Below are 18,327 nucleotides of genomic sequence, written 5' to 3'. Positions count from 1 at the left end.
AGGAAGCTTTATTGGAGGGGCACGTGTCCTTTCTAGGGTTGGACATCGACCTCATGGACGAGCAGGTAGGTGGTGATGAGTTTTGAGCCTTCAGCTTTGCCATTATCTACGTCACCAGTCCTAGGACCCTCAAAGGATCCTAATGTTCATATTACTTTACATAAAACCGTGACTGCTAAAAGACGAAGTCTGCTAAGTCCAGGGCTTCGTCAGCGGGTCGTGCTCAGGATCCCTCCTTCCCCGCCGACCTGATCAGGGATATGGTTAAAGAGCAGATACAACACATTCTAGGGCAAGCCAAGGAGCTATGACGGAGCTCAAAGTTATGGTGGCGAATCTGATCCGTTCAGGAACTCGGATGTCTCCACCTACAGCCCCAGACGCATCGAAGTAACCTCCTTCGATAAAAACAACCCATAGAGATTTGCCTTACATGCACCATATATAGATGGTACCATAACTTTGGATGACATAGGCGTCCGCCCTCTAGAGAACCTAGAATTTACCCTCCGGGACTAGAATTCCCATTCAACACATTCGTTCGTTTGAAAGAGCATGCCTTGGTTAGGTTAGACAAGGTACTGAAGGTAATGGTAATACTTCCTAAAGAGCAGGCCTAAGCTGTCTGGGCCAGGACGTTGTCGGCCTGGGGGTACGCTAATTCCAAGCTCACTCCACACAATGGGGCCTACGCCATATTTACAACTGCTCCCGTTATTACCTTGCCTATTGCGGATAAATTGACAGGTCTTACTATTCAAGCTGTCAAAGAAGGTTCTGCCATGCCTGCTCTTAAAGAGACGGACCCCACCTCGCGGAGTCCCTAGCCTCGCTTTATCCCACTGAGACCTTGTTTCGGATATTCACGAAGAACCTATCTCTGTCCTACCAAATCGACCTACACGCTTTGTGGTCTGCTCGGGTTAGTTGTAAGAAATACGTTCTGTCTGAGGCCTCTATCGGACATGAACCGAACAGGCTGATAGCTTCCTCCTGCTGGGGTAAAACCCTCTTCCCTCAGGAGGAGGTGAACAAGGTTCTACAAGATGATGAGAGAGCAAACAAAAATTGCAGGTGAGGCAGGGCCTCACTGCCAAAAAGAAGGTCGAAGCCCAAAAGCAAGCTTTCTTCAAGAAGAAGCAGAGATTGACCCCTTACAAGACGAACCGGGGTCACTGCCATCAATCGTCAGTTACCCACTCGTCATCAGTCTCGTCTCCCTCTGCTTCGACATCTCTGCATCCGAATTCCCCTCAACAGGTGGTCTACCTCACCGATTCCCCAGGTACACAACCCAACCCCGTTTGGATGCCCTCGCCTGCATACAACCCTAGCTCCGAACCCTCAGGTTCCTTTCGTGGACACCAGAGAGGAAGCTACAGGGGTAGAGGACAGTTCCGCCATCGAGGCGGACCTAGGACAAAGGGGGCTCGGGGAAGAAAAGGACCTAGATTCACTCCCTCACAATGAGGTGGTCCCGGTAGGGGGGAGACTTTACCACTTTCGAGACCATTGGACCTTCAGTCCGTGGGCTCATAGCATAATCTCTAAAGGTTTGGGGTGGAAATGGCCACAAGGTTCTCCTCCTCCACCAGTGACCTTCTCCCAGAAACCCACTTCCATCCTGAAAGAGTACACCACAGAGTTACTCAAGAAGAAAGCAATCAAACGGGTTCGATCATTGAAGTTCCAAGGCCGCCTGTTCACAATTCCGAAGAAAGGCTCGTCTGCATAGAGAGTGGACCTGGACTTGTCAAAGCTAAACTCTTACATTCTCTGCGACAAGTTCCGGATGTTGACTATCTCTCAGGTACGGACCTTCCTTCCCCGGGGGGCCGTCACCACCTCTATCGACCTTACCGACGACTAATATCATGTGCCAATAGCTCGAAACTTCTCTCCTTATCTGGGTTTCCGCCTAGGCAGGAAAGCCTTGGCGTTCAAAGTCATGCCCTTCGGCCTCAACATTGATCCCAGGATATTCACGAAACTGGGAGAGACAGAGTTCGAACAACTCAGGAACCAAGGGATACAGATCATTGCTTATCTGGACGGTTGGCTTATTTGGGCCCGGTCGGCCATGGAAGGCAACAGAGCTACGAAGGAAGTACTTCGATTTCTCGCCAACCTGGGATTTCGGGTCAATCACCAAAAGTCCCGCCTGCAACCATCAGGCCACTTAGAATGGTTAGGCATTCAGTGGGACCTTTCGAAGCACACGTCGTCTCTCCCTTCTAAAAAGGTAAGAGAAATAGCTTCCAAGATCAAGAATTTTCTCAAACACAAACAGGTGTCCAGAAGAGCTTTAGAAAGAATCCTTGGCCTTCTCCAATTCGCTTCAGTAACAGATCTCCTATTAAAAGCCAAACTCAAAGACATCAATCGAGTTTGGAGAAAGAGAGCTACAGTACCTTTAAGAGACAAGGTCTCGAAGATCCCCTCTCTCTTGAAAATGAGACTACGCCCATGGTCCGAACCGAAGAACATCTCCAAATCGGTTCCTCTACAATTCCCACCTCCACAAGTGACATTCTATACAGACGCATCTCTAAGTGGATGGGGGGATTACTCCGAACATCAGATGTTTCACGGCTCTTGGTCACCCGCCATGAAACAGTCTCATATCAATGTTCTCGAAGCCATGGCAGTGTTCTTGACCCTGAAGAGACTCTCTCCTCCGAGGTCGACCCACATCAGAGTAGTGTCAGACAGCACAGACGTAGTACACTGCGTCAACAGAGGCGGATCCAAGTCACCCAACCTGAATCAGATCCTGGTCACTATCTTCGCCTGGGCAACAGAAAAGAACTGGTTCCTGTCAGCAACTCACCTAGCGGGAGTCCAGAATGTGAGAGCGGACTCACTATCCAGGACGAAACTACTGGAGTCAGAATGGTCTCTAGACAATTTCATTCCGGTGGATACTCAGGCTGGTTCCGGGCCTCCAGGTAGATCTATTCGCAACTCAGATGAATCACAAACTTCCTTGTTATGTGACCCCAACCCTGGACCCTCAGGCTTATGCCATGGATGCATTAACCCTGGATTGGAACCATTGGAAGAAGATTTACCTATTTCCCTCAGCGAATCTTCTAATGAAAGTTTTACACAAACTACGCTCCTTCTGGGGGGCAGTGGCTTTAGTGCCACCTCACTGGCCAAAGAACAGTTGGTTTCCTCTCCTCCTCGAGTTGAAACTCTGTCCCTTCCTGATCCCGTTCCCCAAACTGACCCAAGTAATCCAAACTCACTGTGTCAGATTCCTCAAGGATAGCCAAAACTCTAACTTTGTGGACTACATGAAGTTTGCAGCTCGTAGAGACGCGAACGTTGACCCGGAAAACGTTCTCTTCATCGAATCAGACAAAAGGGACTCGACAATTCGTCAATATGATACGGCCGTTAAGAACTAGCAGATTTCCTAAGAGTTCAGACCATACTCTTATGTCTCCGTATTTAGCCATCTCTTTCTTGAGATTCCTATTTGACAAAGGCCTAGCCGCTAGCACTTTAACCACCATCAAGTCAGCTTTGAAGAAGATCTTCCTTGTTGGGTTTAACATTAACCTAGCTGATTCCTATTTCTCATCTATTCCAAAAGCATGTGCTAGGCTTCGACCTTCGGTTCGGCCACAAAAGGTCTCTTGGTCTCTGAACGATGTCCTCAAACTTGCGACGGACACGGACAATGAATCCTGCTCTTATATCACTCTTCTTAGGAAGACTTTATTTCTAACGGCTTTGGCCTCAGGTGCTGGAATATCAGAACTAGCAGCTCTCTCACGAAACCCGGAAAACATCGATTTCCTCCCTTCAGCCGAAGTACTCCTTTCTCCAGACAAAGCTTTCCTAGCTAAAAATGAGGATCCGCAAAATAGGTGCTCCCCTCGGAAGATTATCCTTCTTCCCCAGGATCCTTTCTCTGTGTCCAGTCACTACTCTCAGGGCCTTTTTAGCTAGAACTGCCACCCGCTCGTCTGGCCCTTGGTTATCAGGGAACAAGGAGGTACAGTACTATTTCCATTCACGGTATCAGGCAACAAATCCTCTACTGCATTAAACATACTAATCCGGAATAATTTCCCCAGGCTCATGATGTACAGTCAGTAGATACCTCCATCAATTACTTCCAGAACAGGGACTTTGATGACTTTTAAAAATATACGGGTTGGAAATCCCCTATGGTTTTCAAACGTCACTATCTAAAGAACTTACAGGCCCTTAAATACACGACGGTGGCAGCGGGGAGTCTTATCTCTCCCCATTAATCTCTTCTTCTTCCTTCCTTCCATCTCTTCTCTTCTCCCTCCTACCCGCCACTCACACCACGTCGCCACTCTCCTGGGTAGTTCGTTAGCCCTATGATATTTACTATGTTTAATTCCTATGGTTTAACTGTTATTGTAGTTACCGTTCCTCTAATGTTTAGATATACTTAGACATGTAAGGTTTGATGCCTTTTGCGTTTCGACACTCAGTTGATTCCTTGTCTTCATATTTATTTAGCCTTACGTTCCCTGTGTCATTTGGATAGTTGGTAATTTGAGGTTTACTTACATTATTATATTATATTATTGTCTTACATGGTGTTTGCATTCTCCTCATTATGTTATTACTTTATTGGGCTTGGAAGGCATTTTCTGGTACATTTTCACCGGCTGTCACAGGTCGACCCAGAAAAGGGATTTTGACGAAGGAAAAATCTATTTCTGGGGAGAGACCTGTGACGCCCGGTGAAACCCTTCCCGGTTATTTTTGTACGGACCCACCCTTTCCTTGCCAAGCCATATGTTCTTGCAGAAGGATGACCTAGAGGGCGCTCATGTTGGGTGATGGGGCGTGGTCCAAGTGTAGTTTCTGGGGCCTTTGTTACGGCCCTTCCCTTTGATGAAGGAATTATCTGAATGGGAGACAGCCTGTGAATAGTGGTTTTCACACGCCCCTGATGTATACACGACACCCACGAGGTGCTCGCGCGAGGGTAGTAACCTATGCATTCCATGCTTTTATCTTTCTCTGGTATATTTGGAAGATTTATATCAGAAAAGTGTAAAGAAGGACTCTTTTCACCGGGCGTCACAGGTCTCTCCCCAGAAATAGATTTTTCCTTCGTCAAAAATCCCTTTAGTTTATCTATATATGAAGACTTAATATGATAACAGTTTACATTCAGAACAGATGCTCTACTTTATACAAACAAATGACTTATGATCACACATTGGTACACAAAAAGTTGTCGTTTTGTCTTAAATTTGGTTTGTAATTTTGTAATGCAAGCTCTGTTACAACAGCAAAGTATAGTAGCATTATATCACCATCATTTAATATGCATTAACTCCAAAACAAAATATGCCAATAATACCCATCACATAATGTAATTTTCTTAAAACAAATTATCACTGTGGTCTTTTTGTACACCATTTTCTGGCATGACCCTTTTAACTTGTTTAGATTCTGCATTAAGTCATATGTACAGTACTCAATCTTGCTCAAACGCTGCAAATTTTTAAGATACGTATTTTTCTTAGCTATACAAACCTAAGTTATTTATATGATTTACTCATAAATCATCCAGTTATGGCCAGAATTAAAGAAGTTGTGGGATTGTGGTAACAATGTATGGTTACTGGCTATCCCATTTTACTGGGAAGGAGTGGTTGTGTCAGTGAGACAGCCTCACTTATCTCATGGTTAAGATTTGAGGGGTAAATGAGGTAATACATTTATAATAAATGATTCAGGTTTGTATAGCTAGGAAAAATAAAAATTTATCATTAAAATTTGTAGTTTGTTCCTATACAAACACAAACTGTCATCATTTAGGTGGTAGGCAGTCCCCTGTAGCAGGAAGGAATCTGTCTAACCTTTAAACCAGATAAAAAAGATGACATGCTAAGACCGGATCGTATGAGAGGCGAGGTCAAGAAGTCAATCCCGAGTAAGTTATTACATGACTAGAGCAATATTATAATTTCGTTTTAATAAGTTCCAAAATTACTTAAGATTAAATGTCATATGAAAAACCTATTACTGTACCAGCATACGTGTTTCTTCTGTTAAGATACTTCCCAGGATGTCCAGAAGAAAAAATGAAAAGAACTCATTCATTCTACTCTCATACTCCCTTACGATGAACATAACCAATGATGTGACCAAAGGTTAGACGTCTTGAAAAGGCAATTTTTATACATCTGTGGAGCAGCAACTACTGGACCAACAGAAAAAGTGTCAAGTGATCTGTGGGTACAGTCCATATGGTAATGTGCAATAAAGGTGGTCTACCAGCACTAAGGACTTAGGCTACCGAGCAGTTTTGCAGAATGCCATGATACTCTGGCCCTTTTCCCGAGGATTTATAGGCTTTCAATATGACTTCCTGCAACTAAAAAAAGATGATGTTCTTTGTTACCCTCTTTTTGTTGCGACCTGCAGTAAAAAAAATATGTTCAGGACAAGACGTTAGGATGAGGAGTAGTAGTTCTCTTAATGTAATGTTTAACTGCCCTCACAGGACAAAGTAACATTCATCAGTTACCCCTCTTATAGTGGAGATGGAAAAAGAATCACATAAGTTGTCAACAATGGATGTACTCTGGGTTTTTGCCATGAACTCTGGAACAAAAGAAAAAAAAGCTTTCCACTACTTGGAGCATAAAATAAGATGCGATAAACCGTGCAGCTCGCTCACTCTCTTAGATGAGGGTAAAGCCAGAAGGAAGACCGTTTTTAAGGAGAGGTCTTGATCTGAGGCTCTATGAAAAGGTTCATAAGGTGCCATTTTTGGGGGTCTAGAACCTTAATCACACACTGTGACAGGGGTTAAGTTCCCCACATGGGCAACACTGCTTAAAACTCTTGTCAGAGACGAAATTTCCCAAGAGGAAGAGAAGTCTATTTTCATCAGTCTAAAGACCTGGTTTAAGGCTGAGCAATACACTTTCACCACTGTGACCTAGAAACTTCTCTTTCTGCAGGAACATCAAAATGTCCACAATTAGTGGATTAGTGGCCTAGAGTGGAGCAATACCCCTTCATAAAACCAATCACAGAAAACTGATTACTTTCCTTGATAGACTGTTGCTAAGGACTTACCGAGGTGTCCTGACTGCAGTTGGTCTTGAAAAGCCTCTCTTTTGGAGGAGATGCTGAATAACCTCCAACCATGAAGGCATATACAGTGCACTGTGTTGTAAAACTTTCTGACATGAGGTCAACGCAGAAGATTTGGCCGCACAGTCCCCTTGGAATTTCTGAGATGATCCAGAAGGTCTAGGTACCACTCCACATGGGGCCACCTTGGATGTACTAGTGTTATTCTTAGATTCTTTGACTCCATGATCTTGTTCAGTACCTGACAGATCAGACAAAATGGGGAAAGGCATGAATACTGAATCTATTCCCTCCCACTAGTCCACCTGATGAGATAGTACAGGTAAAGTGTTATTGGGTCCTTTGACTGGTCAGACAAAATTACACTGGATCCTTATCTCTGGTTACAACTTATTTTCCAATTGCCTACACATACATTGAATAGTCTGGCCTATTCTTTACATATTCTCCTCTTTCCTCGCACACCTTATAATACCGAGATTACCAAACAATTCTTCTTTCCTCAAGGGGTTAACTTCAGCACTGTAATTGTTCAGTGGCTACTTCCTTCTCGATAAGGGTAGAAGAGAGACTTTTGCTATGGTAAGCAGCTCTTCCAGGAGAAAGACACTATAAAACAAACCATTGTTTTCTAGTCTTGGGTAATGCCACAGCCTCTGTACCATGCTTTTCCACTGTCTTGGGGTAGAGTTCTTTTCCTTCAGTGAACACTTAGGTACACTATTCTGTCCTATTAATCTTCCTTTTGTTTTTCTTTCAAGATTTAATAATTTATACTAAGATTTATTTTCATGTTGTTACTGTTCTTAAAATATTTTAATTATTCTTTACTTTTCTCGTAGTTTATTTCCTTTCTTTATCGAGCTATTTTCCCTGATGGAGCCCTTGGGCTTATAGCATCCTCCTTTTCCAACTAAGGTTGTAGCTTAGTAAGTAATAATAATATTAGTAATAATAATAATAATAATAATAATAATAATAATAATATTAATAATAAGTATGCAGACCCTTCTGAGCCAACTGCATCCCCAGTTGGCTCAATTTATCTGCTATCACATTCTTCTTTCCCAAGATGAAACAGACTGAAAGAAGAACTGCGATTATCTGCTCCTAATTGTGTATCCTCACAGGGAGTTGACTTAACAGGTGGGACACAGAGCCTCCTTGTTCATTTCTGTAGGTTACTACGGTCGTATTATTGCTCACCAACACTACCGAGTGACCCTTGATGGTCTTTGAAAAGTGGAGTAATACTAGTTGAGGAACTCTCATTTCTAGGTAGCTCAACTGGGAAGGTCTCTTCCTCCTGTGATCATATCCCTAAAATCTGTTCCTTCCCTAGGACAGCTCCCCAACCCTGTCGAGAAGTTTCTGTGAACAGAAGAAACTCTGGAGAGGAAGCCTAGAGCAATGTTCTGGCTAACAAGTCCTCTTTCTTCAGAGATCTGTTTTCACTACTAGGGGGCCTTTCACAAGAATTGATGGGAGTTTGGAAGCTTGTGAACAGTGACTCTTCAGTGCCTACTGCAGTAAACAAAAGGTACAACCTCCAAAAGGGATCAAGCTCCTCGAGGGAGGCAAGATGTCCTAAAAGCTCCTGCCAGGAGTGATCTGGAAAGGATTCCTTTTCAAGTAAAGATGCCGCTACTTGCCTCAACCTTTGAACCGTCCAACCGGCTAAGGACGGATACACTCTGGCTTTGGCTAAGTCAATATCCACGGCCAGGTAATGAAGGCGCCACTAAGGGACAAGGTTGGACTTATCTAGATTTAGGTGGATCCCTCTTTTTCTGCAAAAATCAAGATCATTATCCCTGTGGCATATGAGCTGTGATCTTGATTCTGCTAGAAGCCAATCGGCTAGGTATCTTTGTAGCCTTATACCCCCATGACATGAGCCCATGCGGAGACAAGGGAAAATAGGCAAGTGAATACCTATGAGGCTGTGGATAGGTTGAAGCACAACACCTTGAATTGATAGGTCTTACCTCTGAAAGGGAATCTTAAATAATTTCTTAAACCATGATGAACAGGGATCTGAAAATACCCCTCTTTCAGGTCTATGGTCAGTAGGAAATTGTTTTTTCTGATAGCCTGAAGAATTGTGCTTGGGGTCTCCATCTTGAACAGCATTTGGAGCATGAACTGGTTCAAACGGGAAAGGTCTACAACAGATCTCCAACCCAAGTTAACTTTTCCACCAGGAACAGGTTACTGAAAAAGCCTGGGGACCTGTCTAATACCTCTTCAATGGCACCATTCTCAAACACCTGAGATGCTTCCTTCTCCAGTAGGAGTCTTTCTTTGATCTTCTCACATAAAATGTGGAGTCATCGGGGTCAAGAGTCGGAGGGTACCAGCTTGTGAATGGGACGCAATACCCTGAGTGGAGCACTTCTAAGGCCCAGGGATCTGCCACCTTGTCCAATAACTTTTCAAGCATCTGCCTAATGGTGGTAAGTCTGAGGACCTGCCCTCCCTAACGGGAGCCTTAACAGCCTCTCTTCCTTCTTCCAGAGAAATTTCCCCTGTGATGATAAGAGGGAGTATGATCATGTCTTTTGGAGGTCTGTGCGTTATCTGGATCTGGTAGCAGACGACACTGTTGAGAATGAATGGCAAAGGCTTATGAACCTGTTGAGGAGCTGGGAATCATGAGGCCACAGCTCTTCTCTGAAAAGAATTATGACTGGTCTTCTCACAGTTTTCCACTACAGCCACCACTTCTGCAGGGAGGGGGGAAAGAGTAGGGTAGTCAATGATACTCAAAGTCCTACGAAAAAGAGAGAGCGTTTCGGGGAGTCATCTGTTTTGTGAAGTTAGTCAGAAATGTATCCCTCCTTTTGAAGACTAAGTTCCTCCAAATGGAAGCAGTTTAGTAAAGATAAATTCTAGTGCTCTTTCTCTCTTGACTGCCTTATAGTCAAACCAAACGAAAATGGGGACGAGAGAAAACCCAGGCATACAGGATGGGAACAGACCTTGACCCTGCTCATGAAGGTACCACACGGATGTCCATCAAGGCCGGGACAGCTTCTCATACTACCTTGAGCAGCATTCATAATTACTTGCATGCACCTAATGAAAGAGATAGCACAAAGCACTAGCATAAAGCTCAACATGGAAGCAGTTGTAAACATGTCCATCAACTAGGAAAAGCAATAGGTAACCGAGGCTGTCTCTCTGCCTTAGACAATCCTTCCCAGCATGGGTGGGATAGGTGGTAACCATACAATGTTATCAATATCCCACAACTTCTTTGAATCTGGTCATATCTAAGACTTGGGAGTAATCCCATAAGCAATAAATGACGAGGGTTGTATTTGCAAAGGAACAAATTGTATTTTCATTTCTACTAATGAAAAAATTTCATAAAAATTTTAAATGGCATTTACAACAAAACTAACTCTGGTTATAACAATAGCCTCTCAAGGGAAGATTCCAGGGTTCACTAATTTGTTTGAATTTTGGAAAGTTAGGCATGATTATTGTTTAACACCTCGGTTTTTGACATTTTTTTTTTTTTACTGTAATTATCAGTCCCCCTCAATAATTATTATAATTGATGTGGTTTACATGGACATAAGTAGTATGCATAATACTTTTACGTTTGTAAATAGATTTCCTTTAAGGTAAGGTAATATGGATACAACTTTTTATGTCCATGTAAACCACATTAATTGTAATGATTATTGCTGACGACGCTGTCTTTATTAGCAGAACACCACAGGACTTGTAAAGCTTGCTTACCAGAATTCAAGAAATATCACATGAGGTTGGGCTCAAGATAAACTGAATACAGATGAGAACGGAATATGCATTGGAAGGAGAAAGGATTAATGAGGTGGAATCATTTAAATATATGGGAAATATGATCTCTAATACATGATTTTTAGAATTGTAGTTTAATGAGATTGAAAAAAGCAAATCAGACAATGGTTAGGTTAAGTAAAATTTGGAAATCAAATCGCCAGAAATTACATATAAAAATCAGGCTATATCAGTTTATTGAGATCAGTGTTACTGTACGGACATGAGTCGTGGTACGACAATGAAACCATATCCAACAGATTTTGTAGTTTTGAGAACAAAGCCTTCAGAAGGATATTGTGAGATAAATGGCAAGACAGGATGTGGCAAGACAAGATTCAAAACGAAACTATAAGAGATTACTCGAGTGCCATGTGTGGATGAGATCATGGTGAGGGGTAGATGAGAGATGGTTTGGGCATGCTCTTTGCACTCCCCAAGAGATTAGTTCACCAACCTTTTAACTGGGCTTCACAAGGCAGAAGACTAGGAAGACACAGACCTACATGGCTGAGGACTATGAAGCGTGAAGTAGGAGATGATGAGTGGAGAAGTATTGATTTAAAAGCTTGGGACTGACAAAATCTAACCCAGGTCCTTTGCATCAATAGGCGTAGGAGGAGATGATGATGATGACAGTAATATGGACTTAAGAATAGCTTAAACATTTCCGACATGTTTTTAAGTTGGTGGACATGAAATTACAGTCAATACCCTCATATCCAAGTTCAGGACTGACAACTATTGAGGCAAAAGCACTGACAATTGAGGAATATGATTGCATCTCACTATAATACAGTATTTAAAATGTACAAGGGAACAAAACTAACAATGATTATGTTATGAAAAGACAAAAATCAATCCTGAATCCTGGAAAATTGTTGTGGTTGCTGTACCCTTCTTGGATTTATCATCTTCATTTGAAAACCAGGCCTTGTAAACGATAGTAATGCATGTCCACCTTTAATATTAATTTTCCCACCTCAGAGAGAAGAAAGCACATTTAACCCAATATTTACATTTATACAGGAATAAGAAAATTTATTAACTATTTTCTTAAAACTGTAGAGTTTTATGTAATACAAAACTTGACTATTATATCAACTGAAAGGGAAAAACTGAATCTAACCATTTGGTGACCATTTAACACAAGTGGCAGCACGATTGATGCGAAGTAGCACCAAGGTTGGGCTCCATTTTCCATCACTTCCACAAGTCCAAACATAAGCATTGCGATCCTGAAAAGTCATTATTTCCATTAAAAAGTTAAGCTTTATAAAATTTAAGCAGTTTTGTAATAAACACATCAATCATATTACAACCACATTTACAGGCTAGTACTGTATGTCTTCAAATGTCTTTTGACTTTCATGCAGAAAAATTAATGTACTGTACTAAATTTGACTATAATACGCAAGCACTGGGGCATTAAAAAGAGCAGTCACTCATTCATGTGTCCCTTACTTACTACTGTTTAAAGGTTTTAAAAGTCCTATAAAAGACACTGGGATGTGGGCACTTCATGAGGCTTGTGAATGATATAAGAAAAATCACAAATTTTAAGTAATTTGTATTTTTCCTAACATACTTACCGAGAACTACTTTCTTAGGAGTTACCTGGAATCTCCTCTCAACCGACCAGAGTTTTGTGTAGTCTACCCTACTTCCGTTTTCTGTGGGGACTAACCCAGGCGTAAGGAGAACGTGCCCTGAGGGTAGTCCTGAGCTAGGTCGGCGTTAGCTTGGGTCTCGCTCGTCAGTAAGTTCTTAGGACGGTACAAAAAGTTCTTCAAGGGCAGAAAGGCACTCGGGGAAGGTAGGGAGGGCCATTACCCGAAAGTAGTTCTCGGTAAGTATGTTAGGAAAAATACAAATTACTTAAAATTTGTGATTTGTTCCAACACAGAGACTTACCTCGAACTACTTTCTTAGGAGACTTACACTTTAGGAGGTGGGAGTGTCTTCCTGAACTTCAGACCAAGCTAACCGGACGTCCCGTAACCTAGATATGAACTAGGTTGCAAAATATAACGGAAAACGAAAGGTAGGGAAAACTACACAAAGAGCTCATGTTAGTGTCTAAGTACTCACCCTTTAAAAAATTCCATGATGCTGAGTCCTGTGACGAAGTTGTAGAGACGTGTCTTCTTTGGTTTGTATGTGGGGTTATTTCCGAGCAGGGATAGGAAAACGGGGACTAGGGTGAAAAGGAACGAACCTGTGTCTTGGTTTTGTTATCCGCGATTGTACCTGGGGCTTCCCCGTTAAATCGCTTGGAGCGCGGAGATGACTGTCCCAATAGAAAAACCGTCTAAAGATCTCCTTTAGTAATCCTTGAGATAGTGTGCTGTGAAGGTCGACTGATTCGACCAGGTGCCTGCTCGAAGGATCTGGCCCACCGCCATGTTCCTCTCAAAAGCTAGAGAAGTACTTAGACCCCTAATGTCATGGGGCCTGGGAGTACCTGGCAGGGGCAGTCCCTCCTCATTATAGACTCTGACAATAACCCGTCTCGGCCAAAAGGAGATGGTATTCTTAGATACCTGCTTTTTCGTAACACCCGTGGAGACAAAAAGATTTTTGATACCAGGGCGGAGATGGGCAGTCCTCTCAAGGTACTTCCTAACGGCACGGACGGGGCACAACTTCAAATCTTTTGGATTCCCTGTATTAGGAATGGCCGGCATTGAAAATCCCTCGAACTTCGGATCCCAGACCGCTGGATTCCGAGTTTTTGCCACGAAAGAAGGGACGAACTTGAGGGAGATTTCTCTCCACCCCTTCGAATGAGAGATGTCGTAAGACAACCCATGGATCTCTCCTACTCTCTTAGCAGAGGCCAAGGCCAACAAGAAGACCGTCTTGAGAGTGAGATCCCGGTCTACTATATCCTTCAGGGGTTCAAACGGGGGACCACTTAACATTTTCAATACCCTTGCCAAGTCCCACTGCGGCAACCTGGAGGCCTGAGGAGGGCAAGCTTGTTCGAAGCTCCTGAAGAGCATAGAAATGTGCCTATAGGTGCCCAGGTCGATGCCCTTCAGTAGGAAGACTTGGCCCAAGGCTGCACGGACCCCTTTGATAGCCGGAATTGACATGCCCACTTCGTCTCTGAGATGCACTAGAAAATCCGCGATATCTGGGACCGAAGCTTTGAGAGGCTTGATGTCCTTTGAGGCACACCATCTCGTAAAAGTGGCCCATTTTGCTTGGTAGACTGCTGCTGAAGACCGTCTCAGATAACGTGACATCTTTTCTGCAGTTCCTGTTTAATATCCTTCCTTCCTCAGGAGCCGCTCGATAGTCTCCAGGCGTGAAGAAGAAGAGACTGAGGATTGTCGTGGAACCTTAGAAAGTGTGGCTGCTGTAGAAAATCTGGCCTGTCGGGTAGAGGCCACGGAGGAAGACATGCCAGGTCCCTTAGATCCGCGAACCACTCCCTCTCCGGCCACCAGGGCGCTACCAAAGTCATCTTTAAGTTTCGGGCCGTCCGTACTCTGTTGAGCACTTGCCTGATCAATGTAAAGGGGGGAAAAGCGTACACGTCGAGGTTGTCCCATTTGTGCTGAAAAGCATCTTCCAAGGCCGCCTTTGGGTCTGGGACAGGAGAACAAAACACGGGGAGTTGTGCGTTCAGCCTGGTTGCAAAGAGATCCATCACCGGCGATCCCCATTTTTGAATGATGAGTCTGGTTACTTCTGGGAGGAGGGACCACTCTGTTCCCACTATTTGTCCCATTCTGCTGAGGCCGTCGGCTAGGACGTTTTTTTTGCCTGGAATGAACCTTGCTGAAATCACTATCTGGTTCGACTCTGCCCAATCCAGGATCTCCAGAGCGAGATCGCACAACTCCTTTGATTTTAGACCTTCGTGTTTCTTTATGTACGCGACTACTATGGCGTTGTCGCACATCAACGCCACCGTGTTTCCCCTTAGAAGATCGACGAACTGTAGGCAAGCTTCTCGGACTGCCTTCAACTCAAGGACGTTGATGTGTTGCCCTTTCTCCTCGTCCGTCCAGGTTCCTCTCGTCGTCTCGTTGAGGAGATGTGCTCCCCACCCCTCTTTGGAGGCGTCTGTGAACAGAAGTATCTCAGGAGGTTCGGTTTCGAAGTACATCCCCTTGAGAGTATTCGACCGACACTGCCACCACTCCAGGGAGGGTATTGTATCTAGCAGGACGGGGATTAATTTGTAAGGCGAGTCTACTTGGTTCCAGAGACCCTTCAGGTTCCATTGGATGCCCCTGAGCCTGAGCCTCCCTTGGGGAACGAGTTTCTCTAACGACACTAGATGCCCTATCAGCCTTTGCCAGTCTTTGGCTCTCCTGGGTTGTCTCGAAAGGAAGGGCAGGAGGATCCGTTCCAGGTTGTTCACCCGGTCCTCTGACGGAAAGGCCTTCACTAGTCGGGAGTCCAGTGTCATCCCCAAGTAGGTTATCCTGGTGGAGGGCGACAGATTCGATTTTTCCCGGTTGATCGTGATACCCAGATCCTTGCAGAATTGAAGTAGCTTTACACCTTGCTCCTTCAAAATTCCCTCTGAGGAGGAAAGGAGCAACCAGTCGTCCAGGTATCGAATGAGGCGAATACCCCTCTCGTGATTGATTGATTGATTTAAAGTTTTCAGGCATCCTGACATCTGAGGTCATTGACGCCGGTAACATTTAATTTATGTATACAAAAATAAAAGATAAAATAAAATAAAAAATAAAAGATAAAATAAAAGAGTATTCAATTAAAATCATAAAAGTTGAATGTAATAAAAGTTAAATATTTTTCAGAAGACCTGCTTCTGAAATAAATCTAAAAATGCCACTTGCATGGTAGGACACATCATTTCCAAGAATCTTGGCAAGGATGAACCTGCCACCCTCACCTCGAGCCTCAAACAAATATCTATTCCGCAAGTTGTTATAATTGGGGCATTCGGTCAGCAAATGCCTTACTGTTAGAGGTACTAAGCAGTCATCACAATACGGTTGGTGTTGGCCCTTCAGCAGAAACTCGTGTGTCAACCGAGTGTGACCAATACGGAGACGACAAAGAGACGTCTCCCATTTTCGGGGCATCATATTATACCTCCAAGGAGATATGTCATTTGTTATCTCTCGCATTTTATTGCCATCTTGACTATCCCATTGCTGTTGCCATTTATTGCAAACCAAGTTCTTGATGACAGGTAAGAAATCATTACAGGCAATGGGATACCTTCTTGGCAGCAACTCGGATGCAGCCTCCTTAGCCAGTGAATCTGCCTTCTCATTCCCAGACACACCTACATGTGCTGGAACCCAACAAAATTGAACTGTTATACCTCTCCGTCCAATAATGAGAAGCCATTCTAAAATCTTTAAAACTAGAGGGTTATTAGAATTAAAAACTTCCATAGCTTGAAGGACACTCCTTGCATCACTAAAAATTGTAAAATTACCCTCCTTCTCCAATGCTATTTTCTCAATAGCGGTTAATATGCCATACAGTTCGGCAGTAAATATGGAAGCGGTCAGAGGAAGTGCACCTCTACAATTAAAACCATTACTATGTACTCCAAATCCAACGCCAGCATCAGATTTGGAGCCATCAGTATAGATAAAAGTTGATCCTCTATGTTCTTTAACATGTTCATTAAAAAGAGACCTGGCTTCTAGGTCTGACATATTCTTCTTATCTCCAATAAAATATTTACAAAAAGATATCTCTGGTAACTTCCATGGAGGCGTTGATGATACCTTGAATGGAAGTACCTTATTTCTAATTATATCCAGACTATTTAATAATCGTTTCACCCGAAAGCCATAGGGTTGAGGAGATTTTGGGTGCAACTCAAAGTATGATGCGTGTCTTACAAGGCTTGCAGTCTGAAAGGCTAGAGAGTTAGGGAGTCTTTGCAATCTAAACCAATACCGAAGAATGGAAGACATTCGGTAAAGGTCTAGAGGTAACTCTCCAGCATCAACAAGGAGACTTGGGATAGGCGAGGTTTTAAAAGCTCCAGTAGACAATCTAATACCTGCATGATGTATCGAGTCTAATATTTTTAACCGGCTTGAGGTGGCTGAAGAATATACCTCACAACCATAACTAATTTTGGAAAAAATCAAGGCCTTGTATAATTTTAAAATAGTACTGCGGTCTGCCCCCCATGATGTATGGGATAATACTTTTAAGATATTCAGAGCTTCAACACATTTAGCTTTTAATGCTTTTAAGTGAGAAACCCATGTAAGCCTACAATCAAATATCAAACCTAAAAATTTAGCTTCTCTTGCACATGGTATCCGTTGACTTTTAATGTATATATCCGGGTCTGGATGTACTCCCCGGATACGACAAAAATGGACAATGGTAGTTTTACTTGTCGAGAACTTAAATCCATTCATGTCAGCCCACTGGATAATTTTATCAATAGAGAGTTGGATTTTTCTCTCAACCATTGCCATTTTAGTGCCAGCAAATGATATTGAGAGATCATCCACAAATAATGTTGAGAGAACATCCTGGGGAATGGCTGAGGATATCCCATTAATTGCTAGTGCAAAAAGGGTTACACTCAGCACACTACCCTGAGGAACTCCTTCTTCCTGGCACTTACTCTCTGATAGAGTTTCCCCCACTCTCACTTGAAAAACTCTACGTGAAAGAAATGCCTGAATAAATAGTGGCAGCTCTCCTCTCAATCCCAATTCATGAATGGTTTTAAGAATACCATATCTCCATGTGGTATCATATGCCTTTTCAAGGTCAAAAAATACTGTAACATGGTGCTGTTTGGAAGCAAAGGCTTCACAAATAGAAGACTCTAGTCGTATCAACACATCAGTCGTTGAGTGCATTTTTCGGAATCCACATTGAATCGGTGATAAAATACCTTTCTTTTCAAGGTACCACACCAGCCTTGCATTGACCATCTTCTCCATGATTTTACATAAACAAGATGTCAATGCAATTGGACGATAGTTTGCTGCTAAAAACTTGTCTTTACCGGGTTTTAAAAAGGCTAAAATAATGGCTAGTTCCCAAACACTTGGGTAACTATGATCATGCCATATTCTATTAATAATACTTAAAATAAATAGCTTTGTATTAAAATGTACATGTTTAATCATTGCATATGGAATTCCATCGGGTCCAGGGGCTGTATCATTGCAATGAGCAAGTGCGGAATCAAATTCTCTTTCAGTGAAAGGAGAATTATACGACTCTTCCCTTCTTGTTGCAAAATTTAAAATTTTCTTTTCTTCAGTGCTCCTATACTGGTGACCAGGGGCTCCTTCACACTTGCTGGATACATTTGAAAAATGATTAGCCAGGGCATTGCTAACATCATTTGCTTCGGTTACATACTGGCCATTCACCTTCAACACTGGTGGTGGGTTGGGGGTGAATTTGCCAGCTATCTTTTTT

At 43.0% G+C, this 18,327-nt stretch overlaps 1 protein-coding gene across 1 annotated transcript in view; it reads right to left on the bottom strand.

Annotated features, from left to right (window-relative positions):
- Positions 1-18,327, bottom strand: part of LOC137650262 (actin-related protein 2/3 complex subunit 1A-B-like) — a 128,690-nt gene that overhangs the window by 72,759 nt on the left and 37,604 nt on the right. The window contains exon 4 of the mRNA XM_068383564.1: positions 12,050-12,158. Coding sequence (XP_068239665.1) covers positions 12,050-12,158 — 109 coding nt within the window. The remainder of the gene's footprint in view (positions 1-12,049; positions 12,159-18,327) is intronic.

Source organism: Palaemon carinicauda, chromosome 11, assembly GCF_036898095.1.
Source record: "Palaemon carinicauda isolate YSFRI2023 chromosome 11, ASM3689809v2, whole genome shotgun sequence".
NCBI lineage: Eukaryota > Metazoa > Arthropoda > Malacostraca > Decapoda > Palaemonidae > Palaemon > Palaemon carinicauda.
This window is presented reverse-complemented; position numbering and strand designations above follow the sequence as displayed.